Below are 19,365 nucleotides of genomic sequence, written 5' to 3' on the forward strand. Positions count from 1 at the left end.
TGGCCGGACTCCAGTGGGGAACTCCGCACTTATATTCTCTGGCAAGCCACACACCAGGCAGCTCTAGCTGACTGGTGAGAGACGGGACTCCTATACGAATATATAATAAGAGAGAAGGCTGCCTAGGACCTTGGGAATCAAAACCAGCTTGTTCTCTTAATCAGGACATTAAACAGCGAAAGAAAATATGCATCAGATGAAGAAGCTTCCCAATACACAGCGTTGGTGGTTGTATCCAGCAATGTCTAAGGACGAGGCACACCCTGGTGGACGGGAGCATTCTGGTTGCCTCGAGAGTTTGCTGCTGAAGGGCTGAGACATTGTATTGGGCCTTGAAACTAGTCAGGCCTCTTCACTCACAAAGGCAGACAAGGCAGATGAGCTTGCTCAGCCTGTATTCTAGCTTCCTAACTGAAAGACTATGAGATGGAAAATACATTTCTCAGGAAAAACAACAAGGTTGTACTGTATAGCACAGGGAACTATATTCAATATCCTGTGATGAACCATAATGGAAAAGAATATTAAAAAAATGTGGGCTTCCCTGGTGGCACAGGGGTTGAGAGTCCGCCTGCCGATGCAGGGGACGTGGGTTCGTGCCCCGGTCTGGGAAGATCCCACATGCTGCGGAGCGGCTGGGCCCGTGAGCCATGGCCGCTGAGCCTGCGCGTCCGGAGCTCGTGCTCCACAATGGGAGAGGCCACAACAGTGAGAGGCCCGTGTACCGCAAAAAGAAAAAAAAAATGCCCATCATATGCATCTGTGTGTCACTTAAATCAGAAATGCAGCTGAATGGAAGCAAGGGTGGTTATAGACACTGTGTTATTTTGCTGGTATGGATGCAGCTGGAGAAGCAGAGACCTCAAACTAACAGTCGCAAGAGTCATTTTCTGATCTCCAAGTGCAGCTAGTTAGGGTGAAGGCTTCCTGAAATCCCCCCACTCCTCCTTATGAGCCAGTGGTCTGGTAAATCTCTAGGCCCAGCCTAGAACTCAAAGGTGAAAATTAAAAATTGCAGTCATGCAGCCAAAAGGTTGGCAGGGAGCATTAGACAGAAGTAGGTAAGAAACAACAAGGAATGGGGAGGGAGGATACGTTCAGAACCTTTACTTCAATCGTGGTTAGTTGGTGTTTAGGACTTTAGGAGTCAGTGTGAGTAGATGGAATGCTTTGGCCTACAAGGGGGGATATTTTTCAAGTAAGTCCATGATTTGTGCTATATTTATTAGAAAAGGTTTTCTACCCTCAACTTTCTACGGAGCAGAAAAATACTCTGCCACATACATCTGGGCACAAAGGAGATGCTGCAGGAATATGATGATGGTGATATGAAAAAACTTCAGTTCTGCAATTGCAGGCTTTCTGTAATGAGGTTCACAGCAGTAGTTCTCATAAGGCAGAGGTAACAAGAAAAGCAATATCAGGCATTTAAAATAAAGACTTCATCATATATACATATCCTTAAAGATACATATATGGTGCTACGAGCAGGGCCGAAATGTTTTCTGCATTCTACCATCTGATGAAATAAAAGCAGCGGCTCAGTATGCCTGTCAGTTCTATAAACGTGGTGTAGTTAATGATCACAGAAAGCAGGGTGGGCTAGGGACCTTGAAGTTCTTCTTTCCAGTGCCAAAGTTAGTATTTTTTGCTTTATTTTAAAAGTCTCTTTTAATTAGGGCTATCAGCATCCATTAGTATATGGAGTTCAATAGATGTGTTAGAATTTTATAGATTATGAACCAGCGCTGAGACTGAGGTTTACGCAATAGTTAAAAGTGACCCCACCCAAGTGTTGGGCACCCACCCTCTTACCGGGGATAAAAAAAAAAAAGATTATTTTACAGTGGAGGAAATACAGAGAATCTTAATATATGACTTTGATCTTTAGTCTCCCATGTGTCAAATATTAGCTAGTGTTTGGCCTCCAGCCAAAACATGCTAAATGTCTGAATGACAGAGTGACTTATTAGGTAAGTTTGGCCTCCTTAGAGTTTATGCAGCAGTGGCAACTAGTATCTCTTAAAAGTGTCCAAAATAATTGGCCTGTCTGTTCTGTGATTCATCTGAGGACCCTTCATAGGCACAACCACTGCAAAATAGAAATACCACCGAGGACACCTGTAAACAGCTGTATCTATACGTGAGCTGCATGTGTTGATGTGTTGTCTTCTCCAAAATAAAAGACTTGGTTCTGTTTCTTCCCCCAACTATCTACACCCTGAACACTATTTCCCCCTTGACTTACACAATGAAATTGGAAATGCATTTATCTTGGAAAGTGGACATTTTTTCTTCTATGGTAGAACAGTTACATCAATTAAACATGTGAAAGTCTGTATTTAAATAAAATGATAATTGCCTCATTACATTAATGAGGCTATTCAAAATAAATAATATATAGTATTAAAGCTTCTATATACAAATTATATTCTTTAGGATCATATCTGTTCTATTTATTAAACAGAATGTTACTATTATAAGAGTAGCAGCACATACCCATATAGAAGTGTATAAAGAAGAAAGCTTACCTGTAATCCTTGTGTTGCTGCTTTTCCCGAACCCCAAACCCTTGAAAGTCAGGTTGGATCACAGCTATGAGGGTTACTACAATAATGGCTCCCAGTGAATCGTGCCCCTGTGTATCCAGCCCTTGAGCAGTCCTCCCACCTCCTCATATTGTTGTTGGGTTGACCATGACTTGCTTTGGTTGATGGAACATTTGCAAACTTGATGCAAACACAGGCTTAAAAAATGCCTGGAGTGCGCTTCTCCTGTCTTGCTTCTCTTTGGAACCCTAAACTTCCATGTGAAGAATCCTGGGCCAGCCCACTGGAGGATGGGACACCATGTAGACCCAGAGGAGGTAGCCCAGCTGAGCCCCACAGACCAACCCCTCCTGGCGAACTATGCCTGGAGAATCTCCCAGCTGACGCAGAGAATCATGAGAAACAATAAACCTGTGTTTTAAGCCACTACGTTTTGAGGTAGTTTTTTACGCAGTAATTGATACAATGTCCTTAAGAATTATAAATGGAGTCTGGGGGGAGATGAAGTTTGGGCAATCCAAGGGACTAAAAGTGGGTTACCTTAATCGCCTATATAAAACCATATAATGCTATTTAGTTCGGTACTTGTATGATCTTAAGGTTTTTGTTTGTTTTTAGTTAAGAGGCAGGCAAAAGGAAACTGAAAAAAATGGACATAACTTACCCCATACCCCCATAAATACTGCAAAGACTAGGGTTCCAAAACTGTCAAAGAGGCACAATTTCTGGAAAATACAATAATAACATGTACGTGAATCATGTTCTTCACTTACTAGGAGTCAGCAAATATGAACTGCTTTGTATATGCTACACTTTGGGAATTTCTTTTAAAGCTGTTAACTAGTTTGACAATCACTATATCTACTACATACTTACAGATGAGATTTCTCATTCTCTTGAAAGCAAACAGCCTCTGCTGTATTTACCAGAGTACATTTTCCAATGGAATCTTTCCATATCATGATAAAGAAATAGGCTCAGCTGCTAAGATCCCACGCTGTTGAAAGCTTCTAACATACTTTTGAATAACAGCCTCTTTTTATGGACTATGATAGTGAATTTGAGGAAATAGAATGGCCCTAAGAATACAATGAACTCCAAACAACTTTTAGATTTATGATTTGCATCTGATTATCCAACCCTCGTCAGAGGGCAAGTTCCTGAATTCCTGCATTTCTTGTTAAGAGAAGCGCAAAGCTGGGGTTTACTTTGAGATGGCTCTCCCCCAGGAGACAGCTCTGCTTCCTCAAATCCAATGATGACTTTTCTACCATCGCTGATGGAAGCTTCCGTTAGGATAAGGAGGCACAGATGCTTCTGCTGACGTTACAAAGGGTACAATGATCATGAAGGAATACATGACATACTCTATTTACTAGTTCTGCTAAGTTTCCCCTTTTTGCTAGTATAAAAATAGTCTATCTCCCTCTATGAATTCCTGGAAGATCTTCCAATTAGTTACCGATTTTTCATTAGTGAGCATTGTTATAGCTCCTAAAAAAGGTCTATTAAGTTAGTGGAAAAAGTGGCGAACATATCAACTTTATAACAGATCTTATGAAAAGTAAAGAAGACATGGTAGAAAAGGAAGCTATAGGCTAAAAATAAACAAACAAATAAACGAATGAATAGCAAACTTTCCAGTGCCAAAGAAAATTCAAATCTGCTTCTCAGAAAAACTCAACTCTTTTAAAGGTTCTTTCTATGTTGCCCTTTATACTGATATAAAATGAGTAAACTTTCATCTACATAAAAATATAAGTTACGTTATTTTTGTAAAATAATATCCACCCACCCACCTTCTTATAGATCCTTTTTCCAAGGCATATAGATGCCCTCAATCATCCACATATACCCTGAGCGGAAAGCACAGTCCCGAACTGCCTTTCAATTACTCCTCTCAAAAGTCCAGCTCAAGGAAGACAAAATTGAGAAATGAGTGACCCATCTGGGGAACAATGCTCCCCACCTATTTATTCCTCTGCTCCTGGGACTCTATGGAACATGATTTCAAGTCTTTTAGCTTTGACTCTCATGGAACCATCTCTTCCAAGCTGTCTTTCAATGTCATACCTTATCCCTCATTGAAAATTATTGCAGGCAAAGTCCTAAGAGAAACATTTCTGCGTGTTATAATGTTATTCTGGAAGATTCTATCCAATGTTACTCTTCTAGGAATCAATGCAAACCTCTATTTGATACCTCCCTATCTGCCCTGACACCTCCACCCTCACTCCAGAGAGAGAAAATCCTATTATGCTGAGAAAAAGCCACTGGAAGCACATCTGTCAATGTTAGAGGGGGGAAAAAAAAAGGAGCAGCAAGAAAAGGCAAGTTTACTGCTAATGCCAAGCTCACCCCAGCTGCCTAGCTCAAGACGAGAGATGTGCCTTGCACTCTTATGAGAGGGAGTTAGGTGGCTTGGAGGAAGTTACCATTTTTGCCACTTGTGTAAGGATCAAGGAACGGAGAGAAAGAAGAAGACGGCTGGCTGGCCTCTCTGCTCTCCGTGCCCCAGGAGCAACATGGAAGCAGGAAGTAGGGAAGAAGATAAGCAAAGAGCTTTCTTGGTAAGAAGCTTAGCTTAGCTTGCTTGGCGGGATGGCACAGAGAGGGAAAGCCGGCTGTGTTAACAGCGGCCCCGAGTCAGCATACTGCTTTAGTCAGGTGGAGCAGGAAATAAGAGAGAGCTGTATACGCAGGCATGATGATTTTAAGCAGAGGAACCAGTTAGAATCTAGAAAAGTGACCTTTTGCTATGCTTTCTTCCTGCAAAGGAACAAAATCAAAATTTTATAATCGTGTATTTCAAAGAACTAAACATTACACCATAACCATGTTTCCTCTTTATCTTGCCAGCTAAAAGCTAAGAACTTTATTTAATGCTCAGTCACAAGAACAGTATTAATCCTGATTACTTCCATAATTGTTTCTTCATTTCCTTGATCCTGATTTTCTATTTCTATTTCTAATTTGTTAACAATTCTGGCATACATGTCAATTAGTGAATACGCCATCTCTTTCCAAAAGGAAAGAAATGAATATAAAAATGTATAATTGAAGAAATGACTGAATTAACCAATAAGCAGAAAAGCATGAAAAGGTGCTTCTCTTTTTCTCCTTTTTTACCTTATTTTTTCATTTCATTCTTTTACTCATATTCTTTTATATGCTTCCCTCCCTTTGTGAATCACTCTGACAAGACTCAAGGGATTTTTTGGGGAAACTGGAAGAGAATGATTCATTTTTTTCCAAAACAATGAAAAAAACAATGTACACAGGGACATATTTGAAAGTCATGTGCTTAAGGATGGCTAGGTGGAGCAGAAGATATGAGAAAAGAGATGTGGGTTGGGTGTGTGAAAAATAATTTCTTAAGGAAAATGGAATTTCCATTTGTACTTTGTGGAGTGCAGTTTGCCTCTGGTATTATTGTCGGCACTTGCCTTAAATCCAGTGCCTGGGGATACACACTAACTAGTGACCTTTATGGGTCAACACCACTGGAAGGCAGGTTCTCTCTCTCACTAGCTCCAAGTCTTTTACTTTGAGTGATCTATGATAGATATTTATAGTCTGAAACTTGTGTTGGTTGAGGGGGGTGGGAAATGAAATGTATTTTAATTCATAAATTAAGTGTAGAAATCCATGTGCTGACAATACCCTGCAATCACCTTAATTAAGGGGTGGAACAATTTTCCAAACATAGAGTTCAGTTTGAGAGTAGAGTGCCTGGTACTACAGTCAGCCACTGAAGAACACGGTAATAGCAAGGAAGGCAGATTTGCTATCATTTTCTGGCTTTGTCAGTTACTAGGCGGGTGATCTTGAGCAAATCATTTAATCTCTCAGATCCTCAGTGTTTAAATCTGTAAAATGGACGTAACACCTGTTCTGCCAGTCTCACAGTGCTGTTTTGTGTGTCAAGTAATGATATAGTTACAAGAACTTTGCAAAGTATAGACTATAAAGTGGCATCACTATCTTAGCAGTGTATTCAGTTAAAATAAGACTTACGCGGAGTAGATCAGAATATTCTGAGGTCATATAAAGATTCCTAAACTTTCACGGCAGAACTAGGGGACAGAGGAAAGATCAAGACAATGGAGACTACTACAAACATCAAAGTTGTCAGGAAAACTCTCTGAAGCAAGCAGACCATCTTTCTTCCTGTCTGGCGTTTCTGGCATGCCTTTCAGTAAGCTCTCTCCAGTCTCAGTGCTTTTCCTAAACCTCCTGGATTTTAAGAAGTCATATAGCTCAAGATCATCTGCATGTATAAGGGGAAGCAGATGTGTTTTGTGGGAATGTTTTGAGACAAAGTGAATAGCTGTTACCATTTGCAGACAAAACCTTTCTTATGCATTTTTATAAATACAGTCTAAATCTGACCAGCAAGGTCTTTAAAAATCCAAGCAGAGTTTCAGCACACTTTCAAAGTGGGAAAACACAAGTACAGATTTCAGGTTTCCATTCACTTGAATTAAGGAAAATACTTATAATAGTAAACCTATTAAATAGTATTTATGAGATAAGCCAGGTTTGAGATTTCTGCTTTGATTACCTGAAATACTTAAATTAGTTTCAATTCCACAGTTCCTCACTGACCCTTCAGGAGATTTTAGATAAGGCTTTTAATTTCAATTTATTATTTGTAAACAAGGAATAAACACATGCATTTTATATCTATCTTTCAAAATGAAGATTTAGTTGACAACCTTTCTAAATTCCTCAGAGGGAAAAATTATAATCACTATGTTGTACTAAAATTTTTAGAAGAAAAAACATCTTTCATTACTTGTAAATGTTTGGGAAAAAAAATACCTTTGAGGACTCGCAAGTAACATTGAGTTTCCAGAATGGACAAAGCTTATCACACTGAGGGCACATTATGATCTTGCCGCCAATATCAGGATCACAAACTTCTTTGCTAAAGAAAAGAGAAAAATAAAATTTAATTTTAAAAAAATTTAATGAACAGGACTTTCTTTCTACAAGCATGATAAAATCCAACATCCATTCATGATAAGAAAACTAAACTAAATTCTTATGAAACTAGGAATGGAAATGAACTTCATTAACCTGATAAAATCTTGCTATAAAAAACCATTCTACTTAATAGTAAAATGGTGAAAGTATTTCCTTTGCATCAGAAACAAGATGATGGGTCCTGCTATCATCCCTTCTTTTCAGTGGAGGTCCTTGCCAGCACAGTAAGTAAAAAAAAACAAAACAAAACAAAAAAACAAAGATAGGAGGAATGGCAAGGGAAGAAAACTCCTATCACTAACAGATTACATAACTGTTTATATGGACAACTCAATAAAACCTGCAGATAAATTGTGAGAATAAATGAGTTTAGTAAGTTTTCTGGACACAAAATCAGTATACATAATATATATAGGGTCACAAAAAGAAACTGTGTCTCTAAAGACCTGCAACAGTTTTTAAAACACCATTTTTCAATAGCTTAAAAAATATGAAGAGCCTAGGTATAAAAATCTAATTCAAAATGTATGAAATTTATATGGAGAAAACGATAAAACTGTTCTGGGAGAGTAAAGAACCTATATAAATTGGGTACATTATCATGGTCACAATTTGGAAGAATCAATACTTGAAGATGTTACTTCTCCTTTATATGAGCTGTAAATTGAATAGAAGAGCAAAGCCTCAGAACACTCAAGACATCTCCTAAAGAACAAGGTGCTACTGGGATAGGTTAAGAAAAACTGAGCAAGAGAACAAAATAAAGAGTTCAGAAAGAGACCTCTGTATACACCAAAACTGATGTAGTACATGCAGGGTAGGCCCAGCAAATTAGTAAGGTAAGAACTGATGTTTGAATAAATAGGGCTGCTGCAATGGAATATCACAGAAAAAGATGAAGTTGAACCACAAAATCCTATCATATACAAATCAATTCCAGGTGGAAAATAAAAATGCAATAGTACCAACTTATTAAAAAAACAATGAAAATTAAATTTAAAAGACTATCTAGATAACCTTGGGGTAAGGAAAAATTCTACTAATGAGACAAAAAGCTTAAATCATAAAGGAAAATATTAATACATTCAAAATCTTTTAAAAGTAAGAACTTCATTAAAACACCATAAAGAGAAAAGAAAAAAGATAGTCACAGACTGGTAGAAGTTTTGCAACACGTAAAAATGACAAAGGACTACTCACAAGAGTATTTTTAAAACTACTACAAATTAATAAGAAAAAACCAACAAACTAACAACAGGTTACACACTGCTCGCTCTAGGAGAAGCCATGCAGATGGACTCTTACGTGAATGGGACTGGAGTTGCAGAATTAGTTGGCCCTGCAAATAACTCAGTAAAAAATAACTGGGCATGAGAAACACTTCTAGAATATCTGAGTAAAGATCTTGGAAAACTTGCTCCTCTATAAAGCAAAGACACTGGCAAAATCTGTCAAAATTAACCTCTGCAGAACTGTGGAAATTAAACAAAGTCTTCCAGCAGTCTGAGGGGTGCTTATTTGAGGAAAAATAGCTGAATCTTTTCCATAAAATTTGGGGCACTTTAACTTGACTTATTGCCATCCCCATAACCTCAGCTTCATGGTGGCCTTTAAAACCAACAGTCTCACAACCAAGGTAGCCTAGCAGCCACTGAAGGGGCAGAAGTGGTTTGAAGTTACCAAAAAACCCATCCCCAGAGAGTTGTCACTATTTGACCTATCTCAAGCTCATGCTGTGCAAATAGCCCTATCCCCAGAGTGTCTGTTGAAAGTAATTAGCAGGAATTATTTAACATTACAATTGCCTGAGGCAGTGACACCAACACAGACTAACAAGATGCTGATTAGAAAACTCAGAAGGAAAAACTGCATAATGAGATGTTCTGGGGGTGGGGGTAGGGTTAAAAACCTCCAACAAATTCCCAGAATTGTGGACAGTGCATATGACCAGCAAAGACCTGAGAAAACCTTAATCTCTCAACTGGCTGACCTTGAGGTTCTGCATAAGCAAGAAGTAAAGGCTAAGGAAGAGCTGCAAACTGCCTGCTGGAGTGCTGAAGGCATTCCCCAACACACAAACACAGAGCCACTCGGCAAAGGCTCAAAAAAATGATTGGTTCCAAGTATTTAAAGAAATCACTGTCCAATCATTAGCTGACAACTAAGCTTTTGTACACAGATCTCATGGCTATGCACGATGAAGAATACAGACTTTACAGAATTTGCTCAGGAAAATAACTAAATAAATAGCAGCAGCACAGCAATGACAACAGAAGCAACAACAAACCCTGAGGAGGGGAAAAATCTGGTTTCCAGATCTGCCACAATATTTTAAATGCCCAGTTTTCAACAGAAAATTACAAGATACACAAAGAAACAGAAAAGTTTGGCCGTAACACAGGGTAAAAAAGAGGTCAACAGAGACTCCCTGAGGATGTCCAGACACTGAAATTACTAGACAAAGACATAAATAAGCAATTATACATATGTTAAAGAACTAACAGAGGGCTTCCCTGGTGGCGCAGTGGTTGAGAGGCCGCCTGCCGATGCAGGGGACGCGGGTTCGTGCCCCGGTCCGGGAAGATCCCACATGCCGCGGAGCGGCTAGGCCCGTGAGCCATGGTCGCTGAGCCTGTGCGTCCGGAGCCTGTTGCTCTGCAACGGGAGAGGCCACAACAGTGAGAGGCCCGTGTACCGCAAAAAAAAAAAAAAAAGAATAGAAACCATGCTTAACAAATTAAAGTATGTGACCATCTCATTGTACAGAGAATATCAATAGATAAAAATTATTTAAAAGACCAATAATGACTAAAATGAAAACTTCACTAGAGAGATTCCTCTGCAGGTATGAACTGGCTGAAGAGAAAGTCAGCTAACTTAAAACTAGGTCTATTGAGATTATCCAGTCTGAGAAACACAAAGAAAAAGGAATGACAAAAAATGAACACAGCCTCAAGAGATGGGTGGGACACCATCAACAAGACACATAATAGGAGTGCCAGAAGGAAGGAGGGAAAGAAAGGGGCGGAAACAATATGTGAAAAAATAATGGCTGAAAAACTTCCCAAATTTGATGAAAACATTAATTTGTACATCCAAGAAGCTCAACAACCTCCAAGTAGTATAAACTTAGAGATATCCAAACATAGGCACATCAGACTCAGTGTGTCAAAAGACAAGAAAAGAGAATTTTGACAGCAGAGAGAGAAAAGTGACTCAACATATACTAAGACTCCTCAGTAAGACAAGCAGTTGATTTCTAATCAGAAACCATGAAAGCCAGAAGGGAGTGGGATGATATCACCAAAGTGCTAAAGGAAAAGACTGTCAATCAAGAATTCTATATCCAGCAGAACTATTCTTCAAAAAATGAAGGACAGTTTAATTAGGTCCCATTTGTTTATTTTTGTTTTTATTTCCATTATTTTGGGAGACAGATCAAAAAAGATATTGCTGCGATTTACGTCAGAGAGTGTTCTGCCTATATTTTCCTCTAGGAGTTTTATAGTGTCTTGTCTCACATTTAGGTCTTTAATCCATTTTATTTTTGTGTATGGTGTTAAAGAATGATCTAATTTCATTTTTTTTTTAACATGTAGCTGTCCAGTTTTCCCAGCACCATTTGTTGAAGAGACTGTCTTTCCACCATTATGTAGTCTTGCCTCCTTTGTCATAGATTAATTGACCACAGGTGTGTGGGTTTATTTCTGGGCTTTCCATCCTGTTCCATTGATCTATATTTCTATTTTTGTGCCAGTACCATAATGGTTTGATGACTATAGCTTTGTAGTACAGTGTGAAGCCAGGGAGCCTGATTCCTCCAGCTCCAGTTTTCTTTCTCAAGATTGCCTTGGCTATTTGGGGTCTTTTGGGCATATATCCAGAGAAAAACATGGTCCAAAAGGATACATGCACCCCAGTGTTCACTGTAGCACTGTTTACGATAGCCAAGACATGGAAGCAACCTAAATGTCCATTGACAGAGGAATGGATGAAGAAGATGTGGGTGCATACACACAATGGAATATTACTCAGCCATTAAAAAGAATGAAATAATGCCATTTGCAGCAACATGGATGGACCTAGAGATTGTCATACTAAGTAATTCAGAGAAAGAGAAATGTCATATGATACCCCTTATATATGGAATCTAAAAAGAAATGATACAAATGAACTTATTTACAAAACAGAAACAGACTCACGGACCTAGAGAAGGAACTTATGGTTACTGGGGGGAAGGGTGAGGGGAAGGGATAGTTAGGGAGTTTGGGGTCGATATATACACACTGCTATATTTAAAATGGATAACCAACAAGGACCTACTGTATAGCACAGGGAACTCTGTTCAACGTTATGTGGCAGCCTGGATGGGAGGGGAGGTTGGGGGAGAATGGATACATGTATATGTATATGTATATGTAAGTCTGAGTCGCTTTGCTGTGCACCTGAAACTATCACAACATTGTTAATTGGCTATATACTCCAATATAAAATAAAAAGTTTAGAAAAACATGAAGGAGAAATTATTTGAAAGATTTATATTTATATAATAGATTTTTATAATGAAGGAGAATTATCTGAAAGATTCCACTGCTAGCAGACCTGCTCTACAAGAAATACTAAGGAGAGTCCTTCAGGCTTAAATGAAAGGACACTAGGCAGTAAGTCAAACTCAGCTGAAAAACTAAAGAGCAATGGTAGAGGTAACTACATAGGTTAAAGAAAAAGAAGAAAATATAAATATATTTTTGCATGTAATTATTTTCTTCTATCTGATGTAAAAGATAACTGCATAAAACAATACTTATGAAACTGTGTTGATGGGCTTATAAGTGTATAAAAATGTAATTTGTTTGACAATAATAGCACAAAGGGGGAGGGGGAGAGACCGATACCAAAGCAGAGTTCTTATATGTTACTGAAATTAAGTTGGGATTAATATGAACTAGATTGCTTTAAAACAAGATGTTAATTATAATCTCCAGGGCAACCACTTAAGAAAATACCAAAAAAAAAAAAAAAAAAAGAAACAACAAATTAAAATAGAATTAAAATGGTATACTAGAAAATATTTTATACAAAAAATGTAGTAATGGAGGAATGAAAAAAAAGACATAAGACATATAGAAAATAAATAGAACAATGGAATAGAAAACAAATAGAAAAATGGATGTAAATCCAAGCTTATCAGAAATTACATTAATGTAAGGGAATTAAATATTCCAATCAAAAGACAAAAGGCAGAAATAAATGGAATAGAGAATAGATATGCAACAGAGAAAAATCAACAGTTGGTTCTTTGAAAAGATCAATAGAATTGACAAGTTTTTAGCTAGACTAGTCAAGAAAAGAAAAAGAGAAGGTGAAAATTACTAAACTTAGAAATGAAAGGAGGAACATTACTGTTGACCTTATGGAAATAAAGAAGGAATGTAAGGGAATAATGTCAATAATTATATGCCAACAAATGGAATAATCTAGATGAAATAGATAAATTCCTAGAAAAACATAAATGACTGAAGTTGACTCAAGAAGAAATAGAAAACCTGAATAGACCTACAGTGAGTTAAGAGACTGAATTAGTAGTCACAGAAATGCCTAAGCCCATGTGGCTTCACTGGTGAATTCTATCAGCCATTGAAAGAAAAACTGATGCCAATGCTTCATGAACTCTCCTAAAAATAAAGAGGTAGAAACATTTCCCAATTCATTCTATGAAACCAGTATTACACCGATACTGAAACCAGACAAAGGCATCACAAGAAAACTATAGACTACTATCTCTTATGAATATAAATGAAAAAATCTTCAACAAAATATTAACAAATTAAATCCAGTAAATCAAATCAAATCAAGTGGGATGTATCCAGGAATGCAAGGACCATTCAACCGTACAAAAATCAATTCATGTAATATGCCATATTAACAGAATAATGGATTAAAAACTAGGAAGAGAAGAGAATGTCCTCAACTTGATAAAGAACATCTACGAAAAAAACCACAGCAAAGATCATAGTTAACGGTGAAAGACTGAATACTTTCCTCCCAAGATCAACACTGTACTAGAGGTTCTAGTCAGGGCAACTAGACAAGGAAAATAAATTAACAACCTCTAGATTAGAAAGAAATAAGTAAAACTATTTCTATTCCAGATGATATGATATAGTATATGAAAATCCTAAGGAACCCACCAAAAACTGTTAGAATTAAGAAGCCAGTCCATCAAGGTTATAATACACAAATCAGCATAAAAAGTAATTGTATTTCTATACAACATGAATGATCTAAAAATAAAATGAAGGAAACAATTTCATTTACAATAGCATCAAAAATAATAAAATACTTAGAATAAATTTCAGAAAAGAAGTGTGAAACGTGTACACTGAAAACTATAAAATATTGATAGAAATTAAAGATGACCTAAATAAATGGAAAGCTATTCTGTGTTTATGGATAAGAAGCCTTAATATTGTTAAGATGGCAGTAGTCCTTAAAGTGACCTACAGATTCAATGCAATTCTGGCTTTTGTGTAGAAATGAACAAGCTGATCCTAAAATTAATACGGAAATGCAAGGTACCCAGAATAATCAAAACAATCTTGAAAAACAAAGTTTCCAATTTCAAAACTTACTAAAAAACTATAGCAATCAATATAATCTGGTACTTGCATAAAGGACAGACATATCGATTGACAGAAACGAATTGATAGGCCATAACAAACTCTTATATTTATGGCCAAATATTTTTTGACAAGGGTGCCAAGATAATCCAATGGGGAGAAAATAATCTTTACAAAATGGTGCTGGGACACCTGAATATATACCTGGCAAGAAAGAAAGTTGAACCTTTACCTTATACCATTTACAAAAATGAACTCATAGACGTAAAGCTATAAAACTTTTAGAAGATAAACATTGAGAAAGTCTTCATGACTGTGGATTACAAATGCTTTCTAAGACATGACACCAAAAGCACAAACAACAAAAGTAAAAAATCAGGTAAACTGCACTTCATTAAAATTAAAAACTTTTGTGTTTCAAAGGACACCATCAAGAAAGTGAAAAGACAATTCACAGAAGGGGAGAAAATATTTGCAATATAAATATTTGATAAGGGGCTTTTATCCAAAATATATGAAGAACACTTAAAACTAGACAATACAAATGACACAATTAAAATGGGCAAAGAATTTGAACAGATGTTTCTCCAAAGAAGATATACAAATGACAAAGCAAGCACATGAAAAGACCCTCAACATCAGTGGGCATTAGGGAAATACAAATCAAAGCCATAATGACCTACCACTTCATACCAACTAGGGGCTAATATTTATTTGTTTATTTATTTATAACCCAGCAATAACAAGTGTTGATGAGGATGTAGAGAAATCGGAATCCTCATACATAGCTACTGGGAATGTAAAATGGTACAGTCACTTTTAAAAAGATACTTGGCAGTTCCTCAAAATGTTAAATCTACAGTTACCATACATCCCAGCAATTCCATTTTTTGATATATTCTCAAGAGAAATGAAAACATATGTCCACACAAAAACTTGTACATGAATGATCACAGCAGAATTATCCACCATAGCTAAAAAGTGGAAACAACCCAAATGTCGACTGATGGATGGATAAACAATGTTGTTGTGTATCCATATAATGGCACATTATTTGACCACAAAACGGAATGGAGTACTGGTCCATGCTATACCATGAATGCACCGTGAAAACATTATGCTAAGTGAAAGATGACAATCGCAAAACACCACACGCTGCACATACTATACGGTTCCCTTTAGGAAATGTCCAGAATAGGCAAATACGTACAGACAGAAAGTAGATTAGTAGCTGCCAGGGGCTAAGGGGAAGGGAGGTTAGGGAGTGACTACTAAAGGTACTAAAGGTTCCTTGTGGGGTGATGAAAATGTTCTAAAATTAGATAGTGGTGAGGGTTGTAAAACTCTGTGAATGTACTTAAAACCACTAATTGTACTCTTTCAAAGGGAGCATTTTATGGTATATGAATTATATCTCAATAAAGCTGTTATTTTAAAGTGTGCATAAGCTTTAAACAGGCCTTTTATAGAAGAGGAAATACCTACAGTATCCTCTGCCTATCCATAGATATTTTCAAAAGCACACAAAATAAATTACATTTTGTAGGGGTACAAGTACATGTGAAAAAGAATATACAGTGTATGCTAAGGAATGAGAAAAATAAAATTTAGTATAATTGTCATTTCCAAAGTAAGGGGATGCAATTGAGCAAAGCACTTCACGGGTAACAGTTATGTTCTTTTTCTTAAACTGGGTAATGAATCATTACTCCTTACATCTTGAATACATTTTCTATTCTTGTGACTCTACTGAGTATGTAATAAAATTAACTGTAAATACATATATTTTAAGTATTTTAAAACTATTTAAAAATTAAGTAAATGAAGTCGCAATAGTTTTGAGCACAGGGAGTATATCCTCAAGACTCTATCCCCCCCCTCCACATCCTTTTCTGTAAATTAATTTGTGTGAAAGAGTAGGAAACATGTGGTGTGCCTGTTATGGTGATTTTATAAAATAAATTATAATGAGAGCCACCACCATGCAAGAACCGTATAAAAATGCTACTTTTTCACTTTGAAAGTGTATTTTTGAGATACCTTTTTGTGGCTGGAACAATATGCGAAACAATGGAGAAGCCAAGGGCAAATTTAGGCAAAAGATATCAACATTCAGCCTTTGGCCCTAAACTCTTTTCCAGTGAAGAGAGGAGAGCACTTCCAAGACCATCTGCAGCTTTCTAGCTAAGAACCATAACGGGCACAAACACTCAGAATCCTCTGTTAACAGAATGGATAATTATGCCTATACATCAGAGCTTCCATGTAAGCTTCCTGCCTCCAGAGCCAGGCTCATATGCCCTGGGCTAGAAAAATGTGGTCATCGGTTTGTCACTGTTGCCCAGAAATTTTGATCTGGCTGTCACACCTGGATAGAGGCCAGATGAACAAGAGAAAATGCCTGGTTCAGTGTTGCATCCCTTCTGGAGGTTGAGATCACCAAAAGCAAAGGATTAATAATACATTTCAGAACAGTGATGGTGAAATTCAGTGTTCTGGCACCCATGTATTTCCCTCTAGACAGCGCAGCTGGTATTTTAATTTCAACATCAAGCACAAACTCATTCTTTACTACTTTTTTCCCCCCTAACACTGTTAGGGCTTGCTTTCTTTTTTTTTTTAAAGTAAAACAAACAAAAGAAAGTATCATTTACTTGAGTTTTCAAACATGTATTCCTTAATATATGTTAAGAAGTCATTTCTAAAAACATAAAAACACCAATTTTACCAGTTTTGCCGTTGAAACCCTGAAGCAATCAGAGCTGCTCCTGGCCCACATCTGTGGGGCTGAGTGAAGCATTCCTCTGGGAGCCAGAAGTTCAAAGTTGATCCTCCCTCCTGACCTCATTTCTTTTTCAAACAAAGTATTGTCTTAAAATACTGGCGTGTTTCCTAACGGTAATATTCCTGTCAGAGGCTGGGCTGCGTTATCTAAGAAAAATTTTCTTCCATTTCACTTAGTTATTATGCTCAGGACAAAAGGGATGTATCATCTAAAGCCGTAAGTGTTCTGCGATGAGTCTTCTTTTACTAAAACAGTCTAAGTCCCTGAAAATAATTTTATGTCTAATCGACTTTTCAGCACAGTAACAAGGAATAGAGAGAGGTTACCTCCATGTACAGTTATTCTGATTAAAATATCCGTAGAGAAAGCAAGCCACTCCCACAACTGCTGCCAGGAGAAGCATCTGAGTGTAATAGCCCAGCCAGGCAAAATAGATTCCAATCTTCTCTCCATAGTATTTCCTGAAGAAAGACAGAAGTTATTTTCAGAAGAGACATATGAACACTCTGCAGCTTTATCCTAATACTAATTTCTGATCCTAAATAAAGGGGGCTTTAGAATTAAACCTCTGACTCAATTCACCCTTAAAAACATATCCATTTTCATAGCAGGCCCCAAATTCTACTGTGAAACAAGAAGTGTTTTACATATCATGGAAGTACTGATCACGGATTAACCTGCTGAACAGAAGTAAATTAGAATACAGCAAAGGAGGGGAAAATGCTGAATATGGAGCAGATAGAGAATATTATCATCACTCTTTGTCAAGACTGGCAGATTTGATCAATTCCCCCAGATTGTTCTTAACATGCATGAAACAAATGAACACGAACAATTTGCTCAGTTACCTGTTTTTGCTCTATCTCGGGAACTTCCTCGGAGCAAATGTAATGTAAATCACAAATAATAAGAAAATGCTGATAACAATGAACTAGGAGTGGAATGGCTCTCTGACCAAAATACTTATAAAACTCATGAGAATGGGAGAGGGCAGGACGGATGCGACTGAGGAATCTACTGCCCTGTATTCTTTGTGTATAGCACTTCTATTTTTCCTAAGTTTTAGAAACTCTTCAATGTTTTTAAATTAATCCGGGGTAAATGGAAGAGGCCAGGTGGGCGAGATAAGAAAGGAGGCAGGGCATGAAGCAGGGCCAGATTGTTCCTGAAAGGGAGACAAATACACACAGGCAGAGACAAAGGGCTTAGGGGTGAGGAGAAAGCAATGAGACACTCGTTGAGGCGACTCTTGCTGATACTCTTCCTCAGCGCACTTTTCACTTCTGGCTCAGCAGTGGTTGGTAAAACCTGTAGGTTTACTTGGCTCTGGGGCCTCTATGAGGCTTCTGCCTCAGTGTGGAGCTGGGCTGAGCTCTGCAGGCTTAGCCTGGCGGGGACTCAGCCCTGAGAAACAGCCTGGAGTCCTAGAAGACGTCACACAGGAACATCCCTGGGTTGGACCATCTCTCACAGGGCAGCTGAGAGAAGAGCTCCCTGGTCACAGGCCTCCGTGTGGGTCACGTCCATGGGGGAAAACGAAGGGCTGAGGCCGATGTGGAATCAGGAGGCAGGAGGAACACAGTGTGTCCGTTCTCATGCGACTGGGGCTTTGTGGTCCGGCTCACGGATGACAGGTAAATGGCAGGCTCGGGATGGTGTCTGGGAGAGAAAACCCTGGCAGTGGGTTTGAGATGTCTTGGGCTCTTTGCTGTCAGGCTTTCTGAATATGTTCTTATCAATCATGTGCCCTGGAAATACCACATTTAAAACTGGAAATCATGTTGGGAGTCGCCTGCTCCAACTACCCAATAGTAAAAATATCCTGCTGCATTTGGAGAGCTGGTCAGGCAGTCTTTGCTTGGATATTTACAGTGACAGGGGCTCATTACTTCCGAAGGTACCCCCGTCACACTGCAGGCAAGAAGGTCAGAAAGAACTTTTTAAATCTTAAACAGAAAGCCTGCCTCCTGGTTCTTGCTGAAAGGCTGGGGAAAATGAGAAGCCCTTCAAATGGGATATTCTCTGATTATTATCTCTCTCTGCCCCAAACATCCCAGTTCTTAACACCAATTTCTAAAACTTCAGCTTTGATTTTTTTAATCAAAGTTATACCTATACATTCATTAAAGAGTCAAACACTTCTATTGACAGAACACTGATTATAAAAAGCAGTCCCCAACAACTTCTCCCATGTCCTGGCCAGAAGCAAGCACTTTCGACTCTTACAGCTGATTCCTGGAGTATTTACCTCCGTCTCTCTAAATAACATAACCTGTAGTGCAGTTTATTGACTTTTCAGTTATATGTATCACCTACTGATGCTCTACTTTGGAAGATGAGGATTAAGCTCTCTCTTTTTTTTTTTTTTTGCGGTACGCGGGCCTCTCACTGTTGTGGCCTCTCCCATTGCGGAGCACAGGCT

The 19,365-nt window shown here is 38.0% G+C and overlaps 1 protein-coding gene across 3 annotated transcripts in view; it reads right to left on the reverse strand.

Annotated features, from left to right (window-relative positions):
- Positions 1-19,365, reverse strand: part of ANO6 (anoctamin 6) — a 200,350-nt gene that overhangs the window by 46,924 nt on the left and 134,061 nt on the right. For 2 of the 3 annotated variants that reach the window (XM_027093540.1, XM_027093541.1), the window contains 3 exons: positions 17,270-17,404; positions 7,374-7,479; positions 3,214-3,274 (listed from right to left, as the gene is read on the reverse strand). In XM_027093540.1, coding sequence (XP_026949341.1) covers positions 3,214-3,274; positions 7,374-7,479; positions 17,270-17,404 — 302 coding nt within the window. The remainder of the gene's footprint in view (positions 1-3,213; positions 3,275-7,373; positions 7,480-17,269; positions 17,405-19,365) is intronic. The other variant, XM_027093542.1, reaches the window with a different exon arrangement.

Source organism: Aethalodelphis obliquidens, unplaced genomic scaffold (genome assembly GCF_003676395.1).
Source record: "Aethalodelphis obliquidens isolate GAN/ISIS:26980383/991018 unplaced genomic scaffold, ASM367639v1 scaffold84, whole genome shotgun sequence".
Lineage (NCBI taxonomy): Eukaryota > Metazoa > Chordata > Mammalia > Artiodactyla > Delphinidae > Aethalodelphis > Aethalodelphis obliquidens.